The sequence below is a fragment of the Entelurus aequoreus genome, linkage group LG05 (genome assembly GCF_033978785.1).
Source record: "Entelurus aequoreus isolate RoL-2023_Sb linkage group LG05, RoL_Eaeq_v1.1, whole genome shotgun sequence".
NCBI lineage: Eukaryota > Metazoa > Chordata > Actinopteri > Syngnathiformes > Syngnathidae > Entelurus > Entelurus aequoreus.
This window is the reverse complement of record NC_084735.1, coordinates 21,100,363-21,125,527: the sequence shown is the minus strand read 5'-3', so window position 1 is coordinate 21,125,527 and position 25,165 is coordinate 21,100,363. Positions and strand designations below refer to the sequence as shown.

At 40.7% G+C, this 25,165-nt stretch overlaps 1 protein-coding gene across 1 annotated transcript in view; it reads right to left on the bottom strand.

Annotated features, from left to right (window-relative positions):
* The window catches only part of macf1a (microtubule actin crosslinking factor 1a), a 389,896-nt gene that overhangs the window by 24,865 nt on the left and 339,866 nt on the right, over nucleotides 1-25,165 (bottom strand). Inside the window, 23 exon segments of the mRNA XM_062047376.1 lie at nucleotides 1,749-1,860; nucleotides 1,934-2,122; nucleotides 2,198-2,470; nucleotides 2,549-2,743; nucleotides 2,804-2,963; nucleotides 3,040-3,209; nucleotides 3,284-3,403; nucleotides 5,946-6,152; nucleotides 6,227-6,382; nucleotides 6,461-6,643; nucleotides 6,721-6,849; nucleotides 9,076-9,273; nucleotides 9,353-9,508; nucleotides 12,379-12,552; nucleotides 13,759-13,860; nucleotides 13,928-14,029; nucleotides 14,706-14,828; nucleotides 14,911-15,137; nucleotides 15,211-15,436; nucleotides 19,052-19,255; nucleotides 21,937-22,155; nucleotides 22,227-22,454; nucleotides 22,524-22,730. Coding sequence (XP_061903360.1) covers nucleotides 1,749-1,860; nucleotides 1,934-2,122; nucleotides 2,198-2,470; nucleotides 2,549-2,743; nucleotides 2,804-2,963; nucleotides 3,040-3,209; nucleotides 3,284-3,403; nucleotides 5,946-6,152; nucleotides 6,227-6,382; nucleotides 6,461-6,643; nucleotides 6,721-6,849; nucleotides 9,076-9,273; nucleotides 9,353-9,508; nucleotides 12,379-12,552; nucleotides 13,759-13,860; nucleotides 13,928-14,029; nucleotides 14,706-14,828; nucleotides 14,911-15,137; nucleotides 15,211-15,436; nucleotides 19,052-19,255; nucleotides 21,937-22,155; nucleotides 22,227-22,454; nucleotides 22,524-22,730 — 4,060 coding nt within the window.

Sequence of the window (25,165 nt, the reverse complement as noted above, 5' to 3'; positions counted from 1 at the left end):
AACAGGGTTTGTGAATCATAAAGTTAGTAGAGTACCAAATTTCTCCATAAGAAACAATGTAAATATGAATAACTTGCTCCAGCCTTGACAAAAGTCCATATTTTAGTGAAGGTTTGTACACTTTGAATGCAATATAAAGTGCTATACAGTACTGTATATCAAACTAACATAAGGGATTTATGGACCAACTTTCTTTTTAATAAGAAGCTAAAACTACAACAAGCTCAACTGTCCTTTATGCACTGGTGCCTTCACAAACGATCAGAAATCACAAAAATCTGTTCACTTTTGGTTCATTTTGTCAAAATGACTACTATTTGGGTATTATATCTTGCCTTACTTATTGTTCTGTCTCACTTGGGCAGTATTGTTGTTGCTATAGTTACTCTTTGCTCGTTTATATTTTATAATAACTAGGGATGTCCGATAATGGCTTTTTTGCCGATATCCGATATTCCGATATTGTCCAACTCTTAATTACAGATACTGATATCAACCGATACGATATATACAGTCTTGGAATTAACACATTATTATGCCTAATTTGGACAACCAGGTATGGTGAAGATAAAGTCCTTTTTTTTAAAATGTATAAAATAAAATAAGATAAATAAATTAAAAACATTTTCTTGAATAAAAAAGAAAGTAAAACAATATAAAAACAGTAATTAATGAAAATTAGTAAAATTAACTGTTAAAGGTTAGTACTATTAGTGGACCAGCAGCACGCACAATCATGTGTGCTTACGGACTGTATCCCTTGCAGACTGTATTGATATATATTGATATATAATGTAGTAACCAGAATATTAATAACACTGCACCAGCGCCACTTAAGCACTTTGTCCAGTTTACATCTGCTGTGACAACTAGAAACACACGAGCCTCCACCAGGGGGCAGTGTAGCGTACCCAGATGTAAAACCTCTTTTGCACAATCAGCCTTTTCATATAAAGCCATAAAGGAATGGAACGACCTCACAACAAACTTGAAAAGTCTAACAGATTACTCTTCATTCACAATTGAAGTTAAAAAGTGCCTTTGGAGCAATCAAAGCTGCTCACACGGTCACTAAGGTGGGCATTATGTTTGACACATCAACTTAATGTGTATTATATTTATTCATGAGAGCATTTTTGTTGTAAATTGTGAGGTGTGTTGTTTTTACAAATGATGACAGATGTGAACAAAATCATGTATTGTCTTTGTGTGATGATGTAAATGAGGTGTGGTTGTATTGTATATTAAGTATGTGTCCATGAAAGGGCATCTTATGAATTTTCTTAATTTGATTACATGCTATAGTATGATTTTATTGTCATAATTTTATTGCATAATTTTTGTATCCCTTTTTTATTTAGGTAGTAGCAAGGGACTGCAGATGGAAATGAGCTGTTTAGCTATAATCTGATACAGAACATATCTGTCTTTGAGCTTAATGTTTCTGTGCATTGTCCCTTCAAATAAAGACTAAACTAAACTAGAAAGAAACAACCCTTTTTTTCGAACTTTAGACGGTTCAGTCCTCTCCCTAGCGCTGGTATTGCGATTGTTTGTACTTTGTATAGAATAAGTTGGTAATCTTCAATTCTAGTCACCTTTTATGTAGTATAAAATAACCTGGGAGAACTGTTTCCTGCCAAAGAGATGGCCCCAATAATGCAAGAACATATTTCAGCCTTAAATGTGAAAGCAATGACTAGTTTGGGTTATGTCAACAATAGCAAAAAAACAGCAGTTTTACTTACGTCCTCCTCTCCTCTCAGCCAGGCTGCTTGGCGCATCAGCGGGTTTCCTTTTGTAACTTTTGGTGACTTTGTCAACATCTGGCTGCTTCCTGGTCATCTCCTCCATGAACATCTGACACGAGAGGGAAAGAGACTTGTAAGGGCTGGCGTGCTTCTGATGCGATGACATTTCAATGAGCGCTGACCTGATGCTCCGTGATGAGGTTTTTAAGCTGGGGGATGTCCTGAGGGAGCGCCTCCGTGTCTCTCTGGACAAGCGTGGTCTCGGCCCACTGTAGCCATGACAACAGCTCCTCCAGCAAGTTGGCGTTGTTGAGCACCTCGGTCAGCGCCGCCTCCAGACGCTGCTCGTGCTGCTTGGCCCAGGTCAGCACCTGCGGAGCGGAGCGCGACCTTATTAAAAACTGAAGACAACCTTGAGGACGTCGAGGAGACCCTCTCGCTCTTACCTCCTCAAAGCGCGCCCTGATGATGGTGATCCAGTGCTTGATGGTGGTGATAGAGTCTGGGTGGCACAGGGTCAGGATGGCCTCGCCCATGCCCGCCGCCTTGTTGACCTCCGACCTCTTCTCCTCTACCGTTCCCATGAAGTCCCGATGCGTGTGCAGCAGCGCCTGCAGAGTCTCCGCCTCCTCGGGGAGGACACCACGGAAGCGCAGGCTTTGCTCGGCCTCAGAGAGCCACTCCAGCAGCAACTGAACGGCCGTGCGGAACTCCTCCGCCTGATGGCGACAATCACATTGTTTGATTTTTACCAAGAGCTGCTAGGTTCTGGTTAATGGCATTGGTTCTTTCCGGACCTGTTTGAGGGCCTGCTGGAGGCGGGTCTGCTTTGTGACGGACAGAGCGCAAACAGTCTCCCAGCGGTTGCTGAGCTCCTGCAGCTGAACTTTGACCCAGGCCGTGTCGTCGCGGCCAGTCTCCATGAGGTCGCGGGCCGAGCGCCTCAGAGCCTGGACGCTGACAGTTCTCTTGCCCATCTCCTTCTGGAACGCCTGGGGGGACAGCAGGTTGCGTTAATGAGGCTCAGCTTCACGAGTCTGCAGAGTACGCACCTTGTGTGTGTCCATGAGGTTGGACACCAGGTCCAGGTCGCCGTGCACGGGCTGATCTTCAGCCAGCTGCGGCTCAACTCGGTATAACCAGTCCACTAGAGCCTGGAGGGCTTCTGCAAACTGACCTGAGAACAGCAAAGCCTCCTCCAGCTTGTGCTGCCTGGTGGAGAAACAAACATCTCACATCTGCTCCTGGAGCTCCATTGAATTATTGCAACTCTTTTCAGAGTGCTCACCTCTCCACACTCTTCCCACAGACTGTGTCCCACTTGTCGCGGACCTCCCCGACAAGGTGGTCCAGCTTCTGGGTGTCTTCTGCCAGCTGGGCTTTGTCCCGCATGGCTCTCCCGGACCTCACCGTGGTGTCGTAAACCGGCTGCTTTGAGCCAAGGGCTTTCTGGAACTCCTGCAGGACAATGACGTGTTTACGTAAGGAATGATGCAGAAGATGATGGAGCTCTGCATCAACAATCCTGGTACCTTATGTTTGAGCAGCTGTACTTTGATCTTGTCTGGCTCGTTGGGGATCTCCAGCTCAGAGTCCAGTCTCTTCTCGGCCTCTTCCAGCCAGTCGGTCAGCTTCCTCCAGGCCTCGTGGAACTGAAGGTAGGACGTTGGCTGGTTATTTGGAGGATTTGACTTTATGTATGTGTACAGCTCCACTAATGGACATTGGAGTGTTACTTTCAAAGGCAAACTTAAAGTATTGCTAGAAACATAATTTTATAAGGGACTTTATTGTATTATATGTAGGGCTGCAACTAACGATTAATTTGATAATCGATTAATCTGTCGATTATTACTTCGATTAATAATCTGATAAAAGAGACAAACTACATTTCTATCCTATCCAGTATTTTATTGAAAAAAAACAGCATACTGGCACCATACTTATTTTGATTATTGTTTCTCAGCTGTTTGTAAATGTTGCAGTTTATGAATAAAGGTAAAGTAAAAAAAAAAAAAAAATATATATATATATATATATATATATATATATATTACAAAAAAAAACTCTGCGCATGCGCACAGCATAGATCCAACGAATCGATGACTAAATTAATCGGCAACTATTTTAATAATTGATTTTAATCGATTTAATCGATTAGTTGTTGCAGCCCTAATTATATGTATAGTACTAGAAACAATTTTATATGGGACTTTATTGTATTATATGTATAGTGCTAGAAACATCATTTTATATGGGACTTTATTGTATTATATGCATAGTACATGTTCCAAAAAGAAAAAAAGCATAAAACACCACCAGAATTAGAGATATTACAAGTCAAAGTGATGAAGCTTGGTGTTACGCTCATGACTTGGTGTAACTAAACATTACCCTATAACAGACCTGGGCATTCTGCGGCCCGCGGGCCGCATCCGGCCCTTTATGCGTCCCTGTCCGGCCCGCGTGAGGCCAATTATAAATTACAAAATAAATTTTAAAAAGTATCTATGTCGAGTGTGCAATACAACGGTGCTGCTTTTGTTTTGAAAATCGCTATTTGTATTACTTCCGTGTGGAGGTATGCGTGTGAGTGATTGTGAGTGAATGTGAACAGCTGCAATTACAAAATAAAGTTGAAAAAACATCTATGTCCTGCGCGCAATACAACTGTGCTGCTTTTATTTTGAAAAGTATTATTTATGGGCGTGTGTCCGTGTGTAACCTGCGAGTGAAGGTGCACATGCAGCGACAAGTGATGCACGGTGTACACCCGAGACGCTAAAAAGAGAAAAGTTGATGAGGAATGCCGTGTTTTCAACAAGACATGAACTGCAAAGCAACGTCCCCTCATCTAAGGTGCGTGCCTGCGCAATTGCGCACTGCTCAAGCGTCCGCTGCGCGCAGCAAGTATATGCCGCGCACCAAATCAAATCCCATCTGAATTCTATACAAAATAAACATATTTATTCTATGGAATTTTGCAATGCAACTTTGAGTGACAGTGACAACAAGCGGCCCTAATGGTGTTCGTCAACACCGTTCAATTGAACACCGTTCAATTATTGTAACGTCTATCGAGATGCTTCGAGGACAGGAATTATATCGATCACTTTATTGAACAAAACTGTTTATATTCGGACATAACCACACCAAAAACATGAGTAAAACAATTCTATCTCGAAAAACTAGTCATTTTCTGCCGTACAAACCAGGCCAAAACCAACTTGTCATCTGTCACCAACACGCATAGCACTAAACCACTGGTGCGTTTATGGCCACACAAAAAGTCGGACAACTCAAACACCACACAAAGTTACACTATGACTCCTCAGTCATACGTGTGCTTATTTTACTGTCATTTATTATTAATGTTAATTTATTTATATTAGTCATGGAATGCTGTTACACACACTATGTTGAAGTATTACTATTATTATTAATTATTATTATTATTATTATTATTATTATTATTTATCTTACGGTATATATCAAAAATAATATTGAGCAAAATTTAATTGAAATATTGTCGATGTGGCCCTCCAGCAGTGCTCGGGTAGCTCATGCGGCCCCCGGTAAAAATTAATTGCCCACCCCTGCCCTATAAGATGAAGGCAATTGCCTTTTATTGATATTTGAAATGTATTCAATGTTTATAAATGAATATTTAAATATACTAAATGTAAAAAAGGGAATAAATATTCAAAATAAGATCATTAAATGAAATCTAGTTTGGTTACGCCATCATGAGCGCAACACAAGGTTGTAAAAGTTTCAACTACAATTCTAAATAAGATGTCAAAAAAAAACTGAAATCAAATACACACAGCTTAAAGATTGATCAATACCTATTTAAATTTAGTAATACCTAAATTTGATGATTTATCAAAATATAAAAGAAATATACCTGAACAGAACACTCATGATGGTTACACCAAAAAAGTAACGCTATGAATCGCGTTTTTCCAAGTTTTTGGGGCATTTTTATGCTATCTCCAAGAATCTACTTTTCATTATCGTTGATTTTAAATGGTCAAACTAATGCATATTATATATGCATGCCCTAGTAAACAAAACAAAAAAAGTCATATTTATTTTGATTGTTACATTTTGAAGTACATTTGTGCAGCTGGGTGCGAATGTAGCCATTACCAGAGCTGTACACGTATAAAGTCTAGCTTTGCTGCTCAGTACCTGCTTGGCCCGTTTGCGAGCCTCATCCAAGTGCCGACCGCGGTCTAGTGACCTCTGGACCAGCTTGTCCCAGCGCGCCTGAACGCTCAGCAGAAGGTTCTTGATGAGCACCACGTCCTGCTTCAGGCTGGCGAAGCGGAGCTGGGAGCCGGCCTTCTCCAGGGCCAGAACCTGCTCTCTGTGGGTGTTCACCTCGTTGACAAAAACCTGCGCAGACGCAAGGTGAGGGATGAGTCCGATCCGGGCCGAGTTCTTCACAGTCGGAGCGTTCTCTGATCTACCTTGTGCTCATCGATCTGGAAAAGGACCGTGTCCAAGAGGAGGCTGGGGGGCTGGGCCATGTTCAGGGTCTGCTCGGCCTGGGTCAGCCAGTTAATGGTGTCCTGCAGGGAAGTCTGGAAGCTGGTGGCTAAGGCGAGAGCCTCGTCCAGCTTTGCCTGCAGAGTTCAAGTAAATGGGAAGTTCTCCACAAGATTCTCAAGCAGCATGCTCCTCCTCGGGATGCTCAAACTCACCCTACGATCGTCCATCTTGGTGTTGAGGCTGCCCCACTTGTTCTGCAGCATGGCCAGGTTCTGCTGGGTCTGGGTGGTTCCTGGCCCTGCGTCCTCTCCGCCACGAGCCAGCAGGATGGACTCTCCGGCGTCCAGCAGTCTGTGGTACTGGTCGGCACGCTGCGCCAGCTGGGCTTGGAGCTCCTGCAGGACAACCGAAGAAAAAGGTGAGTCGTGGTTCCAGAAGCTCATAAAGTTGAATTATTACGAGTAAAGGTTACCATGTGTTGCTCTAGCTGCTCTCTGGCTGTTTCGGGTAGTCCGCCTGTCGGCTTGGCAGCAGACAGCTGGCTCTCAGTGCGCCGCATCCACTGTAGGAACTCCTCCAGCTCTCCATGGAAACCCTCCGCCTGCCCACAAACATTCCATTAGTGCATTTAAAAACACCTATGGTCTCCATGAGCCCCAACCCATTTCTCTCTAAGAGTGACTAATATTATTTGTGTATGTGACTTCAGCACACAGGTGACAAACCTAAGGCTCAGGGGCCAGATCTGGCCCACCTTATCTTTTCTTACTAAATGTTTGTTCTTTCCGTTTGACAGAAAACTATATATATTAGGGGTGTAACGGTACACAAAAATTTCGGTTCGGTAAGTACCTCGGTTTAGAGGTCACGGTTCGGTTCATTTTCGGTACAGTAAGAAAACAACATAATATACATTTGTGGGTTATTTATTTACCAAATTTGCAAAATCTTCCACAAATAATATTTTTCTTAGTGGAATATTTGATGTGAAGTAATCGGAACCTGGGGCGGTATAGCTCGGTTGGTAGAGTGGCCGTGCCAGCAACTTGAGGGTTGCAGGTTCGATCCCCGCTTCCGCCATCCTAGTCACTGCCGTTGTGTCCTTGGGCAAGACACTTTACCCACCTGCTCCCAGTGCCACCCACACTGGTTTAAATGTAACTTAGATATTGGGTTTCACAATGTAAAGCGCTTTGAGTCACTTGAGAAAAAGCGCTATATAAATATAATTCACTTCACAACCTTGGATAGGTCAATAATTCATAATAACTGATTTTGATTCAATATTATGTTTTGAGCAATGACAGTTTGAAAGAAAAAAAAACAGCTTTGTTTTATTAGTCAACATTGCAACTTTTTCAAAATTACATTTAACCTTTAAGCTTTTTTATTTCACTTTTGTTATGTTTTTGTTCATTTTAATAGTATTTTTAGAATGTGCCGTGGGCCTTTAAAACATTAGCTGTGGGCCGCAAATGGCCTCCGGGGCACACTTTTGACACCCCTTCTTTACATAATAAAAAATTCAATCTGATAAATCTATGGATGGTAAATGGGTTGTACTTGTATAGCGCTTTTCTACCTTTTTAAGGAACTCAAAGCGCTTTGACACTATTTCCACATTCACACACTGATGGCGGGAGCTGCCATGCACGGCGCTAACCAGGCCCATCAGGAGCAAGGGTGAAGTGTCTTGCTCAAGGACACAAAGGATAAAAAGCAGAGCCTGGCGACGCATGCGCGTTTATCATAACTCTCTCGCTCTCTCTGTCTCTGCCCCTCCCTCACCAATGCTGCTGCGCGCACAATTTGTTTTGTTTTTAACCCCTTCTTAGCCCTGAACGTACACTGAAAATACACGCAACCCTAACTCAAAATGCCGGACACTTGAGGCATTTAAGAAACCCCGCCCTGACAGCTCCGCAAAAAAGGACATGTCCGGTGAAAAGAGGACGTATGGTCAAGTCTATCGTAGCCCGTTAGCTGCTAGCATGCCATGTGTTGTGCCTCGGTGTGCATTGTTTACACAACGAGCGTTACGCTATTTAATATGTCCGTGTGGAAACTCGTTTGGTACACCTCCGAACTGAACCGGAACCCCTGTACCGAAACGGTTCAAATACACGTACCGTTACACCCCTAATATATAGACTGTCAAAAATTGAGCTACTAGTTTTTTACAGTAAAATCCACGGTTGTTTTTGCGGTGTATAATTGTAAATGTAATCAGAGAGCCGATTGTAACAGCAAAAAACATATGAATTTTCCTATGCAGGGGGGTGGAACAAGGTTATGGGTCAAATGCAGAGGGTAATTTCACCACACCTAGTGTGTGTGTGTGCGTGTGTGACTATCAGAGGTACTTTAACTTTAACATTATCACAGTGTATACAGCAAAAAACTGGTAGTTCAGTTGCCAGAATTTAAAAAAAAACAGTGGTACTGTTTTTCCTTTTACAGGAATATGTTGTAAAAAACGAAAAAATACACCGCAAATTTTACAGTGAAATTCTGTCAACTAAACTGCCAGTATTTTTTTACTGTAATAAAAATTGTGTTATAATTTATCCATTTACTGTAATATGTTGTAAAAACAACTGTATATTTTACTGTAAAATTCTAGTAATGAGTTGCCAGTTTTTCACTGTAAAATCTACAGATTTTTTTTACAGTGTATGTAAAAAGAAAAACATAAATCAAATGCATCGGCAAATTCATATATGTTTTGCCGTTACAAACGGCCCTCCGAGGGCAGCCATAACTGCGATGTGGCCCTCCATGAAAATGAGTTTCACACCCCTGCTTTAGCAGCTAGTGGCCATGTTACCTGCTGTAAGGCAGCCTCCAACAGCTTCTGCCTCTCCTGGGTCTTGAGCAGCAGGTTCTGCCAACTGTGGTTCAGCTGATCCAGCTGATCTCTCAGGTGGCTTGCCTCGTCGCCAGGGGAGGACTCCAGGAGCTCGGCGGCGGCCGCGTTGACCGCCTCCACGGTGGCGTGATGGGACAGCACGTCGTTGCGCAAAACCTGGTCGGGGCAGAACGACTCGTGTTGAATGTGCGGCTCAAGACGAGCAGGGGCCAAAAGGAGTAGGCGCAGGACGTACGTGGTGTTTGGCCAGTTCAATCTCGATGGCTTTGGGATCGGAGCTGACCGGGCGCTGCGTGTCCAGGGTGGCGTACGTGTGGCTCAGCCAAGCCTGCAGCTCAGACAGGGCATGCTGGAACTGACCCAGAGCCAGCAGGGCGGCTTCCAGCTTGTGCTGAGGTAGGACGAGACCACGGCAAAGACATATAAAACAGCAGCTCAAGTAAAATCCTGTTTGCGATGTGTACAAACATCAGCACCTCAGACACCTGTGTCTAGTTGGTCCGCCTTAGCATTGCAAATATTAAAGTAACACCGCCATTTGTTTGTGCTACGTTTGCCCCGTAAACATTTTGTTTGTGTCATTACGGTTTTAAATTATTCTAAAATATATTTTCTGACTAGTGACGTCAACCAGTCCCCTCATCTTGTCAAAAACTCTCCAAACTTTTTCCAAAAGTTAATGCCACAAAATGTTTCGTCTATTAAGAGTGTTTTGTTATCAACTATTAATAGTTTTTAAGTTAATGTTTTGTTATTCATAACCAGCCCACCTTGTCAAATCCTCCCCTAACTTGTCCCAAATGCTCGTGCTATGTTTGTGCTGCATTTTTAATGTATCTAACCATTGTAGTTTTTATGTTATTAACGCGTTATTACCATTTCGGCGGTAAATAGTAATCTAACACGTTATTTTTTATATTCAGTAACTCAGTTACCGTTACTACATGATGCGTTACTGCTTTATTTTACGTTATTTTTTATGACGCAGTATCGGCTAGAAACTGAGAGGATCTGATTGTGTTTTATTGGAGAGCTGCAGAAGAGGCGCGCTGCTCTGTGTGTGTGTGTGGGGCGTGGCTTGTCTGTGTTTACTAGCAAGACATCATGGCGGAGCCGAAGCAGAGTTTCTTAACATGGAGATATTCTCACTACTTTTCTTTTGTCGACCACAAAGAAAAGAACATTTAGTGAAATGCAAGTTGTCTTGGATCAAAAATCCTATCCTAGCAATTCAAATCTGCTGAAACAGCTACAAAAGCAACATGCTTCGACGAAGCTAGTAAAGAGAGACACACTTCACCTCCTAAGCAACAGCGGCTGGATTTTAACGAGGCACTGCTAGCCAGGATAACATTGATAGAGCCATTGCAGCACTGAAGGTACACACACTCTTGTCAATTCTCTTATATACTCTTTCATTCTAGACTTCTAGAGTGTTTGATTATCACATCACTCTAAATGTATAGACTATAAAGTTCACAAACATAAAGAGGGATGCTAGTGGGCCAGGCCAATCTTTCCTTATCTCTAAACTAAAACTGGGGAAATGTGTAGAGTGTTCTGGGCTTCAGGCATGATTTTATTTCAGGAAAAAAAGCCTGGTTTGGCTTTTTGTATGTAGTGTGTGCCTTCCTTGGTTTACAGCAATGTTGTTATTATGCTGTTTGTTACTTATGTATGTTATGTTGCAGCTATTTAAAATAGTTTTGTCAATTTGTTCTGGCCTGAAACAAATTGGCCCTTTGAAACATATCTTTGTCTTTGTGCGTTGTATGTAGACCACATTGCTTAGCAGAGTTCAGTGATGCAAATGCATGTCAAGTTGATCAACAGATTGTATTATTCTCCACTGCAATAACAGTACTGAAATGAAGACTAAAAGGGCATCAAAGGGGGCCTTAAAAAAATATTTAAAAAAATATAAATAACTAAATAGTTACTTTTCACAGTAACGCATTACTTTCTGGTGTAAGTAACTCAGTTACTTTTGAAATAAAGTAACTAGTAACTGTAACTAGTTACAAGTTTTCAGTAACTAACCCAACACTGGTTATTATTCATAACCAGCCCTCCACCTCATCAAAATCTCCCTTAACTTGTGGTATGTTTTTGTGCAAATTTATTTATTTTTAATCCAACCATTGTAGTTTGTATGTTAACGTGTTATTATTCATGAATAACACAGTAAAACCTATATTAGAAAAGTTTTGCAGCATTTGGGAGTAAAGGGAGAATTTGACAAGGTCGGGGGGGCTTGTTATCAATCAAAACACGTTTATAGCATTACAATTATAAAACAATAAAAACTATAATAGACAAAAACATTTTGCAGCACAAACAAAGCACAAGATTGGGGAGATTTTGACGAGGTGTAGGGGGCGAGTTATGAAAAATGAAAAATCATAAAAACTATAATCATTAAGACAAAATATTTTCGCAGCAAAAACGAATGGGACAAGTTTGCGGAGATTTTGACAAGGTGAGAGGGTGAGGTGGTTATGAATAGCAACATGGAAATAACAAAAAAACTATACTAGACAAGTTTTGCAGCGCAAATGTAGCACTAACGTTGTGATATAGTTTGGGGAGATTTTGACAAGATGACAATCACAACACGTTAATAACATAAAATGATACAACATTAGTAACAAAAACTATAATAAACAAAACATTTTGCAGCACAAAACAGCACAAACGTAGCACAACTTTGGGGAGATTTTGACAAAGTGGGTGGTTAGTTAAGAATAATGGCATGGTAAAATCATAACGATATTAGTTATACAAAAACTTTTTGCAGCAAAAACAAATGGTATTTTGACAAGATGGGGGTGGTTGGATGACGTCATGTCTCAGAAAATGTATTTTAGAATAACTTAAAATTCATAACAGCACAAACAAACATTTTACAGCACAAACAAATGGCAGTGTTATTTCAATATTGGCACTGATATGGATGCTTTTAAAAAAGCCTTAAAAACCCTTCTTTTTAAAAAGGCCTTTTTTTTAGATATATGCATACTAGTTTTAGCTATTTGGCTGTTGTAGTTTTTATTTTTATTTATTTTTTAATATCTTTTTATTTGTTTTGTTTTTTTTAATACACTGTAGCACTTTGAGGTTGTTTACTCAACGTAAAGTGCTTTTTACAAATAAAATCTATTATTATTATTATTATTGATAAGGGGGCTAACTTCACACAGGTGTACCAGACGCCCCGCTGGAGGTCAACGACAGGAGGAGATCAAACAAGGGCACCAATACCTGTCTTTGGGTGATTTTCTCCCCCAGGTTGTCCCACAGGTGTCGGAGCTCTGTCAGCGGCTCCTGGATCATGTCTCTGTCCGTCTGGTCTGACACTTTCTTGAGCAGCAGCTCCCCCTGGTGGCAGAGCCTCTCCATGTCGATCTGCTGCTGGTAAACGTCCACTTTGTACTGCTGCTTGGCGCCAAGACACAGTTCAGTTATACATATATTCATTTTATTATATGTATTTATATTTATTTATTTACATAATACCACTGCAGAAAAGAAAAAACAATCAAAAACACACTGCAAAAATCTAATTAAGATTAAATATCTCAAATAAGGGTGATATTTGCTTATTTTCTGTCTAATAAGATAATTCTTCTCACTAAGCAGATTTTATGTTAAGAGTCTTTTACTTGTTTTAAGGGTTTTGGTCCTAAATGATCTCAGTAAGATATTACAGCTTGTTGCTGAGATGTTATGACCTATATTGAGTAAAAAACATGCTTGAAACTAGAATATCAACTGTTGCAAAGCTGTGTCATCAACACTCACAAGTATAAAACTACTTTTTTAAAGAAATAATTTCTTATTTCGAGCATGAAAATTTTGACACAAATGTGTCTCATAATTACAACAGATGACAGCCAAATGGACTTTGCTGTTTTATTTTCAATGAAACAATAGAAAATACGTACCCATATAGTAGTACAGTTGGCACAGTACAGTAAACTGACAGTTAATATTTAAACATTTAACATTTCAAACAATTTTGAACAGAAATAGTTCATGCACATTCAGATAAATTCCTCCAAATTACAATTAAAACATTTTTGCCCGGGGGCCGGGTTGTATATATGCGCACTAATTGACTAAAAGAGCACGCACTTGGCGCGATGATGTCATGTTATCGATGGAAAAATGCATTTCTAGACAATATGATTTGCCTGAGCGGCTAGGAGACCCCGAGAGTAACAAGCGCTTGCCTTGTTGCCTTTCCATTAAGAACAATAAATTAGTTTTTAATATAAGTTTGCTGGTTTCAAGAAATGTAATGCCGAGCGCATGTCATTATGTCAAGATAATGGCACTAGCATTTACTTCATTTAAGAATATTTTTCAACATATTGAGCAAAAAGGTCTCTTTTTTTTTTACTACCAAAAAAAGTGCACTTGTTATTAGTGAGAATATACTTTTTTAAAGGTATTTTTGGGTTCATTGAGGTTAGCTAATTTTACTTGTTTTGGAAAGTCTTGACAAGCCAAATTTTCTTGTTCTATTGGCAGATAATTTTGCTTAGTTCAAATATAATACCCCTCATTTTTGTATTTTTTTTTCTTGTTTTTGAACACTGACAACATTTTTGCAGTGCAAGTGTAAAAGATCATGCCGACCTTAAGCTCTTCGATTTGATGTTTGACTGTTCCCAGGTCAGTTCCCACAGTTGACATGTCGCACAGTTTGATCACTGCATTGTCCAGGTAGTCAAACATTGACTGGAAAAGAAGCACAATGGTCAGCCACCTTGAAAATAACGAAACATAGCAAAAGTGTCTCTCTCACCTGTAGTGCATCCTGGTACTGCACCGAGGCGCTCATGGCCTCGTCGAGCCTCTCCATCCTCTCTCGCCAGGTGCGGTTCAGGCCCTCCCAGGCACCGTTCATCTGATGCGTGGTGGGGAAAGCAGAGAGGTCAGCACAAGATGCCGTTCATTCTTAGGTAGTGCCGTCTTCAAATAGTGGAAGATTCGATTCGGAGGAGTCTAATTGTGGGACATTAAACCCCCTGTGGGAGCGAAGTGCCTGCTGAGGTGTGTTGGGAGGATAAATTGATTGCGTTCATTCGTCGTCATTAGTAAAAGACTTACAAATGGTTTTCAGAGAGGAAGACAAATTTCTTACCTGCTTAAAATTTAGGCTGTCAGGCTGTGTCATCAACACTCACGCGTATAAAACTACTTTTTTAAAGTAATAATTTCTTATTTCAAACGTGAAATAAAAAATCATGACTTTGACACAATTGTGTCTCATAATTAAAACAGATGACAGCCAACGAAACAATAGAAAATACGTACTCATATAGTAGTACACTTGTTATTAGTGAGAATATACTTATTTTAAGGTATTTTTGGGTTCATTGAAGTTAGCTAATTTTACTTGTTTTGGAAAGTCTTGACAAGCCAAATTTTCTTGTTCTATTGGCAGATAATTTTGCTTAGTTTAAATAAAATACCCCCAATTTTTTATTTTTTTTCTCTTGTTTTTGAACACTGACTTTTTGCAGTGTATGAAAATCCTTAGTGGAAGAGCATCACATTGCTGTCCTTTGAACAAACTTCACCTCATCAATGGTCTTCTTGACTTCGGGTTTCTCAGTTTCTCCGCAGGCAAAGATGAGGTCGGCCCCGAGGGTCCTGACAAACTCCAGCTCCTCCCTCAGGCCATCCGTCTCCGCCTTGATTGCCTAGACGAGGACCAGAATTACAAAGGGGATTTTAATCGGAAGTGTTTGTAGAACCATTTCAGTTCAACTTTGCTCTTTGCACCTCCGCTGCCTCTATCTGTTGTTTGATGAGCGAAGGGTCCACGCCGGGGTCCTCTAGGTCCTTCACAATGTCCTGGGAGTCTCGCAGCGTGCTCAGCAGCGCCGCCACGTCCGCCCAGAACTTGCCGGCCAGATCCAGGACGTCATTGAGTTTGCTCTCCCTCTCCTCGGCCCGCTGACGGATCTCATCCCACAGCGAGCGCAACCGCAGCAGGCGGGAGTGCACGGCTGGTGCAGGAGAGGAAATTGTTATCGGTCTGCGGAAATGCTGGCCCATTTTTGGCCATGCGGGCACACTCACCGTGGGCGGCGGGGTCGTCGTGGGCGGCCCGGCTGATGAGCTCCTCTCCTCGGGCGCAGAGGGCGGAGAAACTGGGCAGAAGTTTGTCCAGCTCCAGACCTTGAGCCCGGTGCTCGGACAGCTGCTCGCGGATCTTATCGACCTCCGCCGCCACGGGAGGAGGCTGACGCAAACGCTGCACGGCCGCCTCCAGGGTCTCCAGCAGGGGGTCCATTTTGTCGTGGAACTGCAGACGCAGGATGGAATTACAGGAACGTAAGATGTAGCAACCATTCCAGCCCTTGTTTTTATTTTTTAAAAAGGCTTTCATCGGGTTGTATAACTAAAACTCAGCCAGGGTCACACACACGGGTACTTGGTCCATTCTAAAAGGATTCAAGGGAGGTCTAGAGGTCAAAGTAAAAAAAGGGAAATATTGACTGACAGGCAGGTCAAGGGTCAAGACTAGTCTGAAATTAATTCTAGCAATATTGATACATGTAAACATTCCATAAATGCTCCAATTTAAGCCTCAATTCAATTATTTTATAGTCAGCAAACTGCTTTTATATTCATTCTTTCTACTACTGTAGAATATTCTTGTCAATAACCATGTGGTCAAAGAGTTCTACGTGTCCCTTTTTACATTTCATTTTCTCTAAAACTCGTAATCATTACTATAGCTTAAAATATTATTTTATATATACTGAATATACAATTTAGACTCTTCAGTTATGGTCTCCTTCCATCTAACACCCTGACCTTTTTGGGCTTTATTTAGTTGATTGTCCCGGCTGTTGGTGGAGCATTTATGGTACGGACATAGTCAAATATTTTTCAGAGGTCACTCAGGTTTGATAGACACATGACTTGCTTCAATTTTTAAAGCCTTTTTTCATCAATTGTGAGCATAACGTAATTTCCTAACCTTTTCCCCACGCTTTGTACCTAGTGGCTTATACAATGATGCAGCTAATTGATACCTTTTTTTCCCACGTTTACAAGCTTCATGCTGACAATACATTCTGCCTTGTCACATCAGACCAATAAAATTGCTCAATAGGTCACGGTGAAATCATTCTCAAAAAATGGCGGAATGCGCAGAGCAACTTTTGCTTTTGCTCAATTATTTTTCTGATAGGCTGTTTTTTGTTAACATTGTGAATATACTAGGGCTGTCAAAAATACCAAGTTAACTCATGAGATTAATCATAATAACATCGCATTTTTCATGTATAATGGTAGATTAATCATGCACTTTATTTTGACCGCTCCTTTACCTCAAATTTCACTTCAAAACAGATCAAAGCAAGACTTTAGCTAAAACTGTAACTTGGTTTTGAGCGTATAAATGTATGCATTCAGGTAAAACATTTTGAAAAATGTTCCTGACAAAGTTGCATTTGTGTACAAAAATTGGGGGTCTTTTTTTAAGTTGATAAACATTTTGCAAGCGAGTAATAAGCTGTGTTTATCCATCCATTTTCTATTGCTTGTCCCTCTAGTGGTAACGGGGGCGCTGGAGCCTATCCCAGCTGCATTCGGGCGGAAGGCGGGGTACACCCTGGAAAAGTCGCCACCTCATCGCAGGAAGCTGTGATTAATTATGATTAATCCAAATTCAAATGTGTGATTAATCTGATTAAAAATGTTTGTAATTTGACAGCACTATAATAAACAAGCATCTCTGTAAATACTTTAGCTAGGGATGTCCGATAATATCGGACTGCCGATATTATCGGCCGATAAATGCTTTAAAATGTAACATCGGAAATTATTGGAATCGGTTAAAAAATGATCGGTTTTAAAAAGTAATATTTATGACTTTTTAAAACGCCGCTGTGTACACGGACGTAGGGAGAAGTACAGAGCGCCAATAAACCTTAAAGGCACTGCCTTTGCATGCCGGCCCAATCACATAATATCTACGGCTTTTCACACACACAAGTGAATGCAAAGCATACTTGGTCAACAGCCATACAGGTCACACTGAGGGTAGCCGTATAAACAACTTTAACACTGTTACAAATATGCGCCACACTGTGAACCCACACCAAACAAGAATGACAAACACATTTCGGGAGAACATCCGCACCGTAACACAACATAAACACAACAGAACAAATACCCAGAATCCCTTGCAGCACTAACTCTTCCAGGACGCCACAATATAAACCCCCCGCTACTCCCCCCCACCTCAACTTCCTCATGCTCTCCCAAATTCCAAGCTGCTGTTTTGAGGCATGTTAAAAAAAATAATGCACTTGGTGACTTCAATAATAAATATGGCAGTGCCATGTTGGCATTCTTTTCCATAACTTGAGTTGATTTATTTTGGAAAACCTTGTTACATTGTTTAATGCATCCAGCGGGGCATCACAACAAAATTAGGCATAATAATGTGTTAATTCCACGACTGTATATATCGGTATCGGTTGATATCGGAATCGGTAATTAAGAGTTGGACAATATTGGAATATCGGCAAAAAAAGCCATTATCGGACATCTCTAACTTTAACTAATTAAAATTTTGCAAGCGAGTAATTAAATGTGATTAATCATGATTAATCCAAAATCAAAAGTGTGATTAATCTGATTAAAAATGTTTATCATTTGACAGCACTAGAATAATCACAAGCACCTCTGTAAATACTATAGCTAATTAAAATGCTGCAAGCAAGTAACAAGATGTGATTAATCATGATTCATCCAAATTCTAAAGTGTGATTAATCTGATTAAAATTTTTTGTCATTTGACAGCACGAGAATAAACACATGAACCTGTGTAAATACACTACCGTTCAAAAGTTTGGGGTCACCCAAACAATTTTGTGGAATAGCCTTCATTTCTAAGAACAAGAATAGACTGTCGAGTTTCAGGTGAAAGTTCTCTTTTTCTGGCCATTTTGAACGTTTAATTGACCCCACAAATGTGATGCTCCAGAAACTCAATCTGCTCAAAGGAAGGTCAGTTTTGTAGCTTCTGTAACGAGCTAAACTGTTTTCAGATGTGTGAACATGATTGCACAAGGGTTTTCTAATCATCAATTAGCCTTCTGAGCCAATGAGCAAACACATTGTACCATTACAACACTGGAGTGATAGTTGCTGGAAATGGGCCTTTATACACCTATGTAGATATTGCACCAAAAACCAGACATTTGCAGCTAGAATAGTCATTTACCACAATAGCAATGTATAGAGTGTATTTCTTTAAAGTTAAGACTAGTTTAAAGTTATCTTCATTGAAAAGTACAGTACTTTTCCTTTTGAACGGTAGTGTATTTCATGTTTCAATGTGTACCAGCTTGTACAAAATAAAATGTGCAGTGGGTGCGGCCTATATATAGGTGTGCGGTATAGTTCTATATAGTTATTATATTTGCCACTTTCTCATTCATGTGTCAACCAATTCATGTGCGACCCGAGCGTGAGAAGGATGTGGTCTGTCTTACCTCCACCAGCTGGGTGATTGCAGTGAGCAGTGACCATGGAGAAAGTGGTGGTGACAACACAACGAGGGACGACGGCATGGTGGACGGATGACGGGACAAGGGGGCGGAGTTAACGGACAAGAGTGAGGACGGACAAACAAGGAGGGGTTAGGACAGAGAGGAGGTGGTGGTGGTGAAGGTGGATGGAGGGTGGAGAAACAAGACAATGAGTTAAATCTGAAACATGCCTTCAGTGCAATAATGGACAGCAGCAGCTCATCACTAATATCTCATGACATGAAAATGAAAATATATTTTATCCTGAGACAAACAATACAATTAAAACTTTCATGATCATGTGCTGTTAAAATAACACACGGAAAGCTCATGCTGTGTCGTCATGGTCCAGCTAGCAGACGTTCTAGTACCTGAGCAGACTGGGACACCGCCTCGTCGAGCAGGGCCGCACGACTTTTCACCTCCGCTTTGATGGCAAAGTAGCGCCTCTCGGCGTCGCTGTAGCACTGCGTCACCCGCCCGCCCTCCTGGACGCTCAGCTCTGCCAGCTGGGGTCCGATCTTGAGGAGCTTGTCGATGTGGGGCTTGTGCTCAGCGATAGACTCTCGGAGGAGCTAAAGAAGACATTTCATTCATTATTATTAATATTATATAATGTATTATTATTATAAATAATAATATTATATAAAATAATCACATATATAATTATTATTGTATATGATATATTGTAATATATCTCCCACCCCCACCAAGGACTGTTTTCACTGCTGGACTCTAGAAAGAGGTTCCGCAGCCTTCGTAGCAGAACCTCCAGGTTCTGTAACAGCTTCTTCCCTCAGGCCTTAAGACTCTTGAACGCATCATAATTATCCCCTCAATTCCCCCCAAAAATGGATTAACTCACTGGAATATAAAGACATTATAATATTTTTTTTCCATAAACCTGGATGCATATGCAAAAGTGCAATATATTTATCTGTACAGTAATCTATTTATTTATATCTGCACCTTATTGCTTTTTTATCCTGCACTACCATGAGCTAATGCAACAAAATGTTGTTCTTATCTGTGTTGTAAAGTTCAAAGTTGAATGACAATAAAAAGGAAGTCTAGTCTAGTCTATATACAGTACAGGCCAAAAGTTTGGACACACCTTCTCATTCAATGCGTTTTCTTTATTTTTATGACTATTTACATTGTAGATTGTCACTGAAGGCATCAAAACTATGAATAAACACGTGGAGTTATGTACTTAACAAAAAAAAGGTGAAATAACTGAAAACATGTTTTATATTCTAGTTTCTTCAAAATAGCCACCCTTTGCTCTGATTACTGCTTTGCACACTCTTAGCATTCTCTCGATGAGCTTCAAGAGGTAGTCACCTGAAATGGTTTTCACTCCACAGGTGTCATAGTTTTGATGACAATCTACAACAGGCCTGGGCAATTATTTTGACTCGGGGGCCACATTTAGAGAAAAAAATGTGTCTGGGGGCCGGGACATCTATTTTCAGGAACACTAACACAAAACCTCACAACAATGTCTGATTGAATGCTAAAAACGTCATGACAGACTGCCTTAAAAAACGGAATGGAATTTTACATTTTCCTATGAACGATAAAACACTGAATATTGACAAAATATGAATGTCACACCCCCTTTCAATCGACATATTTTACAATCAAGTGAAACGCAACAAAAATGCAACAAACAGTGAAATATGAACGCGAAGGGTACAAAATAAAACCACCTACAATCTGATATATCTGATATATCACTAAGCTTTAGAACTTTGTTGTGAAAATCTCCTTCCGCGTCTGTGGAAACGCTCCCCACCCACACTGCTTGGTGCCTCGTCTGAGCTGCTGTGACGTCGATTACCATAGTAACTAATTAGATGACCATAGCAACTAGTATATCATCCAAAAGTGCAGATTCCAAGCATTGAAAGACTTAGTATAGTTGAAGACTTATGGTCATTAGAAAACATCACTGCACATCATAATGGCAAATACAGTTTACATCTTAAAGATCTAAAAAAATTTATTTGGGAATGTCCGGCGGGCCAGATTGAAAAGCTTTACGGGCCGCATGTGGCCCCCGGGCCTTAACTTGCCCAGGTCTGATCTACAATGTCAATAGTCATGAAAATAAAGAAAACGCATTGAAATGAGAAGGTGTGTCGAAACTTTTGGCCTGTACTGTATATATAATAATTATAAAAAGAAAGTTATAATAATATTAATTATCATAATTAAAATAATGATATACATATATACAATTCTAATAAGAATATTCATTATTATAATACTGATTATTATTTTTATATTATATACATACTATATTTTTAATAATAATATATATATATATAATTAGTATTAGAGATGTCCGATAATATCGGACTGCCGATATTATCGGCCAATAAATGCTTTAAAAAATGTAATATCGGAAATTATCGGTATTGGTTTCAAAAAGTAAAATGTATGACTTTTTAAAACGCCGCTGTGTACACGGACGTAGTGAGAAGTACAGAGCGCCAATAAACCTTACAGGCACTGCCTTTGCGTGCCGTCCCAATCACATAATATCTACGGCTTTTCACACACACAAGTGAATGCAAGGCATACTTGGTCAACAGCCATACAGGTCACACTGAGGGTGACCGCATAAACAACTTTAACACTGTTACAAATATGCGGCACACTGTGAACCCACACCAAACAAGAATGACAAACACATTTCGGGAGAACATCCGCACCGTAACACAACATAAACACAACAGAAAAAATACCCAGAACCCCTTGCAGCACTAACTCTTCCGGGACGCTACAATAAACACACCCACCCCCACCTCAACCCTGCCCCCCCCCAACCCCGCCCACCTCAACCTCCTCATGCTCTCTCAAGGAGAGCATGTCCCAAATTCCAAGCTGCTGTTTTGAGGCATGTTAAAAAAGATAATGCACTTTGTGACTTCAATAATAAATATGGCAGTGCCATGTTGGCATTTTTTTCCATAACTTGAGTTGATTTATTTTGGAAAACCTTGTTACATTGTTTAATGCATCCAGCGGGGCATCACAACAAAATTAGGCATAATAATGTGTTAATTCCACGACTGTATATATCGGTATCGGTTGATATCGGAATCGGTAATTAAGAGTTGAACAACATCGGAATATCGGCAAAAAAGCCATCATCGGACATCTCTAATTAGTATATATACTTTAACAATAAATAATAATTACTGTCATATAATCATTATAACTATTATCAAGCAGTTTTTAGTTTCACCCTCATCTGGTCCTGCTGCAGGCGCAGGGCGTCTGTGTCGATGGCCGGCGGCGGCAGCTGAGTGATGAGGCTCTCAGTGTCGCCCAACCACGGCTCCAGTTCTTCGTAGGTCTCCCAGAAGCGGGCCACCAAGACCTGAGCCTGCTCTAGCGCGGCGAAGCGCTCACTGTGGCTCTGGCTCACGGCGTCGTAACGGGCGCTCAGAGAATCTGTCTTCACCTGAAGAAGAAGGGGAAGAAGAATGTGGTTGCTTACGGCTCCGTTCTGCTGCCCGGTTCCGTCCGTCTCACCATCAGCGCGTCCTTCTGGGTGTCGCTGCACGTCTCCAGGATGTCATCTCGAGTGCCGAGGAGCTGGTCCACGGTGTCTTTGTGTCGGATGATGTCGATGTTGAAAGCCCGCTGCACCTGCATCTGGGCCACCGTCACGTCAGGTTCCAGGCTCAGCGGGCCCAGAGACGCCAGCTTGCGCTCCGTCTCGCCCACCCAGGCCAGCTCGGCATCCACCGCCTCCTCGTACTGCGGAGAGGAGATGTTTCAGACCGCTGGCTGGAAGGAGCGGTGGCCTCTTCTCGTTTACCGCAGTACCTGCTGCGACCTCTGGATGGCGGCCTGCACCAGCTGCACACGCTGCGTGATGGTGTCGTCCGCCTGGCGGTAGCGCTGGTTGGCGTCGGCGACCAAGCGGTCCAGGCCCTCACGGGCTCGCCATGGCACCAGATCCAGCAGGGCGCTGCCCACCTCGTTTAAGGTGTCCAAGACCAGGCGCTTCTCTGCTGACACTTTCTTCAACTCCTTCAAAAATAACATAAAGGGCGAAACATGAGGAAACGACTTCACTCTCTTACGAACATCACACAATCCATCACGTGTGCCCGAGGGAAGAAATGATGAAGGAAATGCATTAGAAATCAATGTTTCCATGGTAACAATGCAGGCTGGTACTGCTGGAAATGACAAGGTTGACATTTATTTTCAGTACATTGGAAAACAACAAAAGACTTGGCCACTTCATTAGGTACACGAGCCAGCTGTGTGTAGGGATGCGAGCACCCTTTGAGGAAAACAAGAGGAACATTTGCTGCCACGCAAATCCCACACTGCAAAAACTGAAATCTAAGTAAGATTAGATATCTCAAATAAGGGTGATATTTACTTATTTTCTGTCTGATAAGATAATTCTTCTCACTAAACAGATTTTATGTTAGAGTGTTTTACTTGTTTTAAGTGTTTTGGTCCTAAATGATCTCAGTAAGATATTACAGCTTGTTGCTGAGATTTTATGACATATATTGAGTAAAACATTCTTGAAACTAGAATGTCAAGTGTTGCAAAGCTGTGTCATCAACACTCACAAGTATAAAACTACTTTTTCAAAGTAATAATTTCTTATTTCAAGCATGAAATAAAAAATCATGACTTTGACGCAATTGTGTCTCATAATTAAAACAGATGACAGCCAAATGGACTTTGCTGTTTTATTTTCAATGAAACAATAGAAAAAATTTACTCCTATTGTAGTACAGTTGGCAAAGTACAGTAAACTGACAGTTAATATTTAAACATTTGACATTTCAAACAATTTTGCACAGAAATAGTTCATGCACATTCAGATAAATTCTTCAAAATTACAATAAAAAAATTGGCCAGGGGCCGGGCTGTAAATATATATATATGTTTATATATATATATATATATATATAAATATATATATATATATATATATTCCTTGCACACTAATTGACTGAAAGAGCACGCACTTGGCGCGATGATGTCATGTTATGGATGGGAAAATGCATTTTTAGACCATATGATTTGCCTGAGCTGCGAGTAGACCCGAGAGTAACAAGCGCTTGCCTTGTTGCCTTTCCATTAAGAAGAATAAACTAGCTTTTAGTATAAGTTTGCTGGTTTCAAGAAATGTAATGCCGAGCGCATATCATTATGTCAAGATAATGGCACTAGCATTTACTTAATTTAAGAATATTTTTCAACATATTGAGAAAAAAGGTCTCATTTGTGTTTTCTATCAAGAAAAGTGCACTTGTTATTAGTAAGAATATACTTATTTTAAGGTATTTTGGGGTTCATTGAGGTTAGTTAATTCTACTTGTTTTGGAAAGCCTTGACAAGCCAAATTTTCTTGTTCTACTGGCAGATAATTTTGCTTAGTTCAAGTAAAATACCCCTAATTTTTGTATTTGTTTTCCTTGTTTTTGAACACTGACTTTTTGCAGTGCAAAAGAAAATTATGAAAATCAAAACTACATTTCCCTCATTTGGGTGCATTGTTGGACTATATTTTACCTTTAAATGTATTCTCATCTACCAACCTCTTTTGGCTGTCTTTTTGACACATACATGTCCCATGTAATGTACCACAGAATTGCTACGTTTTGTTCTGTATAATGCATGCAAAGAACTCAGAAATCCTTTCTCATTTGGCAACTTTATCCTGTAGCCACGCCCCTTCAAGTAATACTTCCTGTGTTGTGACCTCTGTTTACAAGCAGTCACGTCAAAAATATACCTTCTCGCTTGCTACTAATAAATAATCTAGAACTAGGGATGTCCGATAAATGATCTGTATCGGTTTCAAAAAGTAAAATGTATGACTTTTTAAAACGCAGCTGTGTACACGGACGTAGGGAGAAGTACAGAGCGCCAATAAACCTTAAAGGCACTGCCTTTGCGTGCCGGCTCAATCACATAATATCTACGGCTTTTCACACACACACACAAGTGAATGCAAGGCATACTTGGTCAACAGCCATACAGGTCACACTGAGGGTCGCCGTATAAACAACTTTAACACTGTTACAAATATGCGCCACACTGTGAACCCACACCAAACAAGAATGACAAACACATTTCGGGAGAACATCCGCACCGCAACACAACATAAACACAACAGAACAAATACCCAGAACCCCTTGCAGCACTAACTCTTCCGGGACGCTACCCCCTACCTCAACCTCCTCATGCTCTCTCAGGGAGAGCATGTCCCAAATTCCTTTTGAGGCATGTTAAAAAAAATAATGCACTTTGTGACTTCAATAATAAATATGGCAGTGCCATGTTGGCACTTTTTTCCATAACTTGAGTTGATTTATTTTGGAAAACCTTGTTACATTGTTTAATGCATCCAGCAGGGCATCACAACAAAATTAGGCATAATAATGTGTTAATTCCACGACTGTATATATCGGTATCGGTTGATATCGGAATCG